General features: G+C 46.2%; 1 protein-coding gene across 1 annotated transcript in view; it reads right to left on the bottom strand.

Moving 5' to 3' along the window:
• Nucleotides 1-672: 672 nt before the first annotated feature.
• LOC308164293 (putative RNA-binding protein 46) overlaps nt 673-9,243 on the bottom strand; it is a gene marked incomplete at both ends in the record, with an annotated part of 12,169 nt that continues 3,598 nt past the window's right edge. Inside the window, 3 exons of the mRNA XM_080538425.1 lie at nt 673-1,034; nt 6,684-6,786; nt 8,620-9,243. The exon at nt 8,620-9,243 is cut by the window's right edge and continues 197 nt beyond it. Of these exons, the coding sequence (XP_080394551.1) occupies nt 673-1,034; nt 6,684-6,786; nt 8,620-9,243 (1,089 nt within the window). The remainder of the gene's footprint in view (nt 1,035-6,683; nt 6,787-8,619) is intronic.

Below are 9,243 nucleotides of genomic sequence, written 5' to 3'. Positions count from 1 at the left end.
ATCTTTTGCCTTGTACTCTATTGTCTAATCCCATGTCCGTGAAGTCAATACATATCTCTCGAAATGGGCAGGGAGGCACTGGATATGTGCCCATTGGGCATTTAAGTACTGTTTTTGGGTTGTGCTTATTGCACACATCACAGTCTGAGATGACATTCTTAACCATCTCCAAACCATAAGGGGTCCACCAATCTCTCATTATCAGTATTCTGCATTGGGCTTCCCCGGTGACTTTCCTGCCGCCGGGAAGTGTTACTGTTAATCCGTCTGGTCCACAAGTTACCTCCGCGTTCAATTTACATAACAGGTCCCTCCCCATTAAGTTTACGGGGCATTGGGGAGCGAACAGGTAGTTGTGTGACAATTTCTGGTGGCCTATTTTTGTTTCTAGGGGGATTGTTTATTTCTGTGTCTGTGCCTGTCCGGAGTAGCCTACTGTCGTCATGGCCAGATTTTCCGACAGAGGAGGAACTCTACCCTTGTGGTTTGTCATGGTGGACGCTGCTGCTCCAGTATCTACCATGAACTGTTTTTTCTCTCCTCCCACCAGTATTTCAATCATTGGTTCTTCGTTCGGGTGGAAGTGGTAGGTTCCTCTTTCGCCTCCCGGGCATCCCTATAGGCTTTGACCATAAGGAGCCCCTCCTTGTGGTTGATTCATCATGGGGGCCATTATGGTTGGGGCCGGTTGGCCTGGCATCGGGCCCCCCCACTGTTGCTGTGTGGGGGGTCGAAACTGCTGGGGCTGCCATTGCTGCTGCTGCGTTGGTCCCCATGACTGCTGTTGGCCCCCTTGGTTAGGGCATTTCTTCTTCCAGTGTCCTGTTCCTCCACATGTGTGGCAGGCACCTGCTCCTGGTGTTCTTGGTCCTCCACGGCCTCTCCTGCGGCCTCCTCGCCCACGTCCTCTCCCTCCGCCTCTCTGTTGATATTCGGGGAAGGATTGGTACTGAGCCGGGGGCTGTGGTGCTGCAGAGGCCTGCGGCACCTCTCCAAGCTGGACCAATATCTTGCATTCTTTACATTCCTTCTTCCTTGTCGTAGCCACAACTACGGTCACCTGCATTTTCAACAACCTCTCACGCTGCACGGCCTGTTTCTCCTCGGTCTCGTCGGTTTTTCTTTCTTCTGAATTAATTAAGGTCTTATATTATATCTGTGTGTATCTATCTTGTCGGTCCTCTATGTATTATGTCTTATATAATATATACTATGTATACTATATACTATGTCTTATGTGTTCTGCATTATCTGCTCATCTAGATAGTCATTCTACTGAAGGTTCACTGTATCGTGTGGCTATGCTGCCACCCTTATCATCAATATTATTATTGCCAACCAATACTAAACAAACTGAACAACTAAACAAAACCACCCTCACCCAATATGTCAATATCAGAACACACCAAAAATACTACTATTATACAACCCGTGAGACATACATCACCGTGCGTCAACAGAGACACTCCTAGTGAGCTTTTTTTTTTCCTGCTGTCTGCGCTTCAATGGTGGGTCACACCCGCAGCACAACACTTCTTTAAACACCTTGAACGAGGCATAACATATTTTACAAAGTTTGCAAGTGATATTTGAGTGATATACCAAGCCAGGGAGCACTCAGTCTAGACCAGGGGGGGGCCCCCCATCAACGCCGCCAAAGGAAAAAACCCGGCCCACCTCCGACAACTCCCGCGAGACCCAGAATATGCCTGGATATTTTTAGGAACTCTCGCGAGACCCGTCAGACCAAACCCGGACTCTCCCCCAGCGACGCCGATGGAACACCCCCCAGTTGCTCCAGGGCGCCTCACTCAACTATCCCTTTTAATAGTAATAATTACAATAATAATAACAATTCCAACTATGATTTACATACAATATTACGTAACACCTTTGCATGAGTTTAGAATTATAAGGTTCTATCTCCGTTTAGGGTAGTTCAGAGACACTGAGCGTCAAGTTTTTACATTCCATTTTGTTTTGTGAGATGGAACCTTTGTATTTTATGAATTACCCACTCAAAATGTCAACATTTTAAAAATACCACCACACATTAATAAACCACTTAATGGATCAGATTATGCAAAAAACTCAATTTTGACTAAAATGATGATAGAACCTTATAATCCTAACGTCACAATTATTTTAGCGCCCGCTGTGAGAGGAGGCACGCTAATATAGGACCTTCACCGGACTGCAGTCCTGCCGTGAACGCTACCCTACTCGCAATGACCTACACTCCTCACTTGGTTTGCAAGGTATTTCAACCTTCGGGACACCGTCCTTTCTTTAGACCTCGTCGGGTCTATCCTGGGGGCTGGTTACCTCTTAATATCCAGGACTGTCGTGTCTTTCCTTACCTTAGACCTCGGCGGGTCTATCCTGGGGGCTGGTTACCCCTTTTTATTTCCAGGACATAGCTACTGTCCCTTCTTTAGACCTCGGCGGGTCTATTACACGTTAATACAAGATGTGCTTAAATATCAGACAGTGGTGTTCAATAATGTATAGAATGTCAATTTAATTAATGATTATCCTTACTTTGTGACGGATCTTCAAAGACACAGATCAGAATGGGTTTGACACACGATTCAGGCCCAGCACTTTCCACCTAAAACACTATTGTCTACCTAAGCAGATTTCATTAAATGGCTCTGCTCACCTCTTTTGTCTTGGTACCGTGGAAGTGCTCAGTCCGAATCCAGCCTCGCCCACTCCTCCTTGCATCCCGTTGAAGATCACGTCGGGGTCACCAATTTTGTAAGGCGATCAACTTCTCCAGAATCGATTTAATTGAGTCGTCACTTACAAGCGAGTTCGTTTAATCTCAACGAGACGTCCTTGATATCACTTCTTAAGATGATATGATCCAATCAAATATTAGGCACCACTCAGGGCTCTACAGTGCGACCATTTCACTCGCATTTGCGACTAAAAATACATCTGTGCAACTAGAGAAATAAATTCACGAGCACACGTGCGAGTACAGATTATTATTAAAAAAAAAAAAAAAAAAATCTAAAAATATATCTGCGCGAACCGTGTGGCCACATTTTAAGCCGTCAGCCAGCCCGCTACGACCACGGGAAGTCATGTTAAAAGTGAAGTTACTTCTGTTAAACTGGCGCTAAGCTAACATCGCTAATCGCTAACTCCCTCCTGGGCCTTAAAGAGACAAGCGCCCTTTTCTCATCTCAAGCTTCATTAGCTTCATTAGCTCACCACATCTACAGATTTGGTCCCACACACTCCCGATTTGAACCCAAGGTTACAACCAGGGTTAACTACCCAGGGTAGAAAGTAGAAAGCTCTCAGACCTTCAGAACCCATTGAAAGTAGTGGAGGTACTCCAGAAGTCCAAATGCATCTCTAACCCTAGGAAACCCTAGGAAGCAAGTTGCCTAATGGCATGAAAATGCAACATGTTGTACTTGAGTGCGGCAGAGAGGTGGGACCCCCGGGGATGGTGGTGTGCTAACAGCTAGCCGCCGCAGAGGCACCGTGCTGGGCTGGCCACCTCCACATGTCACCACCCCGGGCAGCTTGGGGCTGGGGACTGGTCATCTGGATGTGGGGTAGTTTAATACCCCTAGATGTGGAGTTGTCTGGCCACCGTGTGTGACTGATGTAGCCTGACCCAGCAGCAGGGAGGTGGGCAGCATGGAGACAGACCTTTGCATGGCCTGGCTGGGCTGCTAGCTGACAGACCTAGCCCTAAAGCCTGGCTGGGCTGCTAGCTGCTAGCTGACAGGCATGACATGGATGAATGAATGAACATGCTGCTAACCAGGAGAACTTGACACAGCTAGTTACCATAATACAATGCCATCAACTCTGCGTCTAGTAGGGCTGTAGGCATGGGCCAATGTGTGATTTTGGTGCAAAAATTGCAAAATCACTAATAAAAATGTGTTATAATTAAATGTTTCACTGTGCTCCTAAATTTCTTTGTGTGCCCCTAACATTTTTCATTTAGGAGCACATGTGCTCCTAGTGAAAAAGGTTAGCGTAGAGCCCTGCCACTACTGAACTGTTCATTAAGATAATATTTATTCAAGCACATCAGCAAGCAATAATAGTTCATTTCCATGGAAAAGTGTCTTATCTAGCTTCACCTCTGCAGGCCTATCTCAGCTAGCCGTCAACAAGTTAACTGCAGTGGCTCCACTAAAAACAAGAGTCCCTCTCACCTCCGTACATAGTCCTTTATACATTTGATTTAACATTTGGGGCTGGGTGGTGCCTCCCCCCCCCCTATCTAGTAGTTTTCCAATTGTCCGTACAAAATCCGTTGCAGCTGCTCGTTAGCATGGCCTTCAACTTCTCTCTGTGTGGGTGCGCAAGAGTGTACTGTGTGTTATCAGCAGTGTGTCCTGCTGGCCTCCCGTTCCCATGGTGATATCGTACTTTGTATGAGCAGAGCATTGTGTCAGTGTCCTTATCAGAATGTCTTGTGAAAACACAACTATTGAAGTTACACAGTAATATTAGGATTCGATTTACAAGAAGAATAGACTTATCATTAATCATTAGTTATGAAAGTACAGAAAAATAGAATATTATAACAGCAGGTGTAAAATGGTTGTTAGCACATAGGTAAAAATAAGTAATTTACAGGCAGTTTGAATCATAAAACGTTCTTTTAGTCAGGAGCTTGTATTTCTTCTTGTCGCTCAAAAACAGAACCTCTCTTTTGGCTTTGCATGACCTTCCTATTGTTCTCAACTGACCGCATTCACATATTATTTAAATGAGCACATAGTACATGATTTATCACTTCTAGTGATTTTAATACAAATTCCCAACAGCCTCCAGCTCTCGACAAACTGACGGTCGTATTTTCTACAAGCGTTTCTGTCATTTCTGACTGCAATTGCGGCACTGCGCCGACGTGGTGGCGGGGGCGCTGTTTCGCAAATAAGTTAGCTTTCGTGTTTGCTAGCGAAATAGCTGATAGTTGATGTTGACTGCTCAAGGAGAATACATATTTGAAAGTACAGAATGCATGAGAGCCTTATATTGCATTATATTACATTCTATTTTGAATGGTCATCTGGTGCCTGAATATTGTGTTTTCCTTTACATAAATAATGACATTTCCACCATAAATTGATGCAGAAAGGGCACAAATTGGTGCATATCAATTCACCAGAATGCAAGAAATTAAGTATTTGATGTTTAAGGACCCCCAGACAGCCCTGCTTCATGGGTCCCCCCCGATGTCAAACACCACTGGTACCACCTCCGCCTCATTTTGAGCCAGGAGAAACCCTGATGGCCATGTTGGCATTCAAGTTGGCTAAACATAGCAGTGAGTCTGCCCTGTGTCTGGGGCTGTTTGACAGAGGCAGTTACAGTAGTAGTAGTAGTAGTAGCAGGTCGCCGAATTAAAGGTGTGTGTTTAATTGCGGGCCCACAGACAGCCCCCATACATCAGCTGATCATTTAAAGGGGCGGCCGTCTGAGTAATGTGCATGTCACACACTGCTTTGTTTTATAAGAGCAGCAACTATTACCCAGAGTGCTTTATAAAGACACTGTTAAACAGAGAGAGACAATACAGCCATTATTTGGGGGGAAATTAAGTGATACATTAATCGAACAGCAAAAAAATAATCGTTAGACTAATCATTAAATTAGTCGTTAGAGTAATCGACTAATCGAAAAATTGCCGTTTGGGACAGCCCTAGTTAGTGGTGTACAGAGACATCATTATCTGTATCCGTATCTGTTCAACCTACAACATTATCTGTATCTGTATCTGTTCAACCTACAAAGTTATCTGTATCTGTATCTGTATTCGGATAGAAGACCAGAAGTGGGCGTGGTTTATACCGGAAGTCAGATTCAATCAGGCAAAATTTGTAGCTTCTAATCTAATATTCATTGGCAATGCAATGTTTGTGCCTTCAATCAATATTGGTTCAATTCATATTGGTTTATAATTAACATCATCACCCCATCATCATACTGTATGTTTTATCTCTCTCTCTCCTTTTATTTTTTTTAAACTAAACTAAGCTTTGAATCCCACCACCAGCCCTTTAACTGGGGGACGTTGAACAACCAGAAACAAAAAAAAACAAAAAATTGAAACTGAAAGATTCTGTTTTGCATTGGAAATAGAAATGATTTACATTAAAGATATATAGAAAAATATCCTTCAGTTGAAGGGAATCATCTTAAATTCCAATGATGCTGCATTCGCGTTTCTTGAAGTGTTAACATCACTGCAGTTCGCAAGGGAAATGTGAATTACTACTTCCAATGCAAGAGTTTCGCATCGAGGCAGCGCTGACTTGGTGGGGACGGCTACTGAATAGTGATCACTTTTCCAAAATGTGTAGTAAATGAAAAGACTAGTTAGTGGAATCAAAGTCCTATGTTGCAAACAGAATGGGCATTTTTATCTTGTGACCATTCACAATGATATGAATGGATTTGAAGAAAAATAATGGCTGACGAACAGACATGTCAATGGCTTTTTTCAGAATAATAACAAGCAACTTCGGGTAGAAGCTGTATGTGTTTCCATCGCATTATATGTGCTTTCCTGAATAACTTATTTGTATTCGGGTACATCCCTAGTGTGTGTGTGTGTGTGTGTGTGTGTGTGTGTGTGTGTGTGTGTGTGTACGTGTGTGTGTGTGTGTGTGTGTGTGTGTGTGTACGTGTGTGTGTACCCAGGTTCCATAAGACGTTCTGAGCGGCCAGCTCCTTGGCATCCTCCAGGACGCCGCACACCTTGTCAGGCATGAAGCTGCTCCTCGCTGGAGAGATCACCACCTAGTGGACAACACAGGCATCAACACACGGTGACCATCTCTCTCAGAGACACAGAGTCAGACAGACAGACACAGACAGAGACAGACACAGACATAGACAGAGACAGACAGACACAGATAGACACAGACAGACAGACAGACAGACAAAGACAGACACAGAGACAGACAGACATAGAGACAGACAGACACAGAGACAGACAGACAGACAGACTGTCATGAATGTCTCCTGAATAATTACATTAGGCTAACATAACAATAATGCACAACAGAAAAAGGCATGCCGCTATATCTATGTTTATAAAGCTCTCACTGGCACAGCACCAGAATATCTGAAAGACCTTCTGCTAGCATATCAGCCCAATAGAGCTCTCAGGTTTTCTGACGCTGGCTTTCTCTGTGTACCTCATGTACAAAAGAAGAGATTTGGTGAGGCTGCATTCTCATTTTATGCACCCAGATTGTGGAATGCACTGCCAGTGTACAATAGGGATGCCAACCTCAGCAAATATTTTCAAGTCAAGACTAAAAACCCATCTTTTTAATATTGCTTTTAAATGACTAAATAATTAAATTATGATTATATAATGATTAAATCATTTTGAGCTGCAACGTTTGCAGGAAAATTGCTATACAAATAAAAGTTATTATTATTATTATTACTAAAACCCTGCGCACGCATTAGAGCGGCGCACGCATGTATAGCTGTTCAGTCCAATTACAATGTTTACCAATAGTCTAGTTATAGCCTACCCGAAATAAAAACGGCCAAATACCGGTACACAAAAAATTTATAAAGGATTTGTTCGTTTTTTCTCTACTGTACTAATAGGCATCTTTAGCCACCGTGTCAATTAGAGCAGTAGCCTCGTTTTTTAGCTGCAGGTTCTGCCACACTCGCAAGTGTCGAGGCTGTCTTCCATAGGGAGAGGAGACCAGGTTTCCTTTACCAGTCAGTTAACTCTGCAAAAGTATGGCCCACACATCTTTTGCCCAGCGGCAATGCCTCAAACACACCCAAGTAAATCTCAACCTCAGACTCTTGGAAAACAGGGACCAATGAAATGTGTTAACTGCTCACATCAAAACCTGAGGATCACTGCCCGCCAGCGTTAGATCCCATCGCTTATGGCGTATTCCTACACTAGCAATGTAGCCTTCAATGGCTAGGCTAGGCTAAAAACAAGTAGCCTAGTAGCCCAACTGTAAACACAAGTTGAATGACATCACTCCGCTCCACAGCAACCCCCCCCGCCCCCCCCCCCCTCCAAATATATTCTCATCGGATTCAGGTAGGTCACCTATTTTGGATTCAAAACGGCGAATTTCGCCGAAAGGTGAGCGATTATCATGCCTGACAGACACAGAGACAGAGACAAACAGAGACAGAAAGACAGACAGACACAAAGACAGACAGACAGACACAGATACACACATTCAGCCAGCCAGCCAGAGAGCCAGCCAGCCAGCCAGACAGACAGACAGAGGCAACCAACCAGAGAGCCAGACACAGAGACACACATTCAGCCAGCCAGCCAGCCAGAAAGCCAGCGAGCCAGCCAGACAGAGAGCCAGCCAGCCAGCCTGACAGACAGAGAGCCAGCCAGCCAGACAGACAGAGAGCCAGCCAGCCAGCCAGACAGACAGAGAGCCAGCCAGCCAGCCAGCCAGCCAGACAGACAGAGAGCCAGCCAGCCAGCCAGACAGAGAGCCAGCCAGCCAGCCAGACAGACAGAGAGCCAGCCAGCCAGCCAGCCAGCCAGACAGACAGAGAGCCAGCCAGCCAGACAGACAGAGAGGCAGCCAGCCAGAGAGGCAGCCAGCCAGCCAGACAGACCTTGTATATGAGCAGCAGCTTGCCGTCCAGCCCGGGGGTGGAGTAGAGGTGGTACTCAGGCAGATCCCAGCTGTACTTGTGGCAGTAGAAGTCCAGCAGGGAGACGGCAGAGCAGAACTGGCCTGGCTTCAGAGAGTGGAGGCTGGTGGGAGTCAGGCTGGCCCCGGGGATGAAGGGATACACACATCTCTCCAGGTCCACCCCTCCTCCTCCTCCTCCCTCTCCTCCTCCTCCTCCTCCTCCGATGAAAGGACCGCCCAGGCGGTGAGGCATGCTGAAAGGCCGAAGTGGGGTCCCCCCCTCCATCCCCCCTCCTCCTCCTCCTCCCATCCCTCCATCCTCTCGGTAGAGGAAGCCCACTCCTCGTACTCCTCCTCCTCGTACTCCTCCTACTCCGTTCCCCACATCGCCGTACGGCCCCACGACTCCTCCTCCGACTCCTCCACCCCCTGCGACCCCCGTGTAGCCACGGTTACCGAAGCAGCGCTGGGTGCCACCGGCGCCATCTCTGCTGACGGGCTTGGCCAGGGTGACCTCCACCACGGCTCCGTCGATGAGCGCCCCGTTCATGTGGTGCAGTGTGGCCAGGGCGTCCTCGCGGCTGTGGTAGAGGACGAAGGCGTA

This window comes from Nansenia antarctica (assembly GCF_963989245.1).
Source record: "Nansenia antarctica genome assembly, chromosome: 8".
NCBI lineage: Eukaryota > Metazoa > Chordata > Actinopteri > Argentiniformes > Microstomatidae > Nansenia > Nansenia antarctica.
This window is presented reverse-complemented; position numbering and strand designations above follow the sequence as displayed.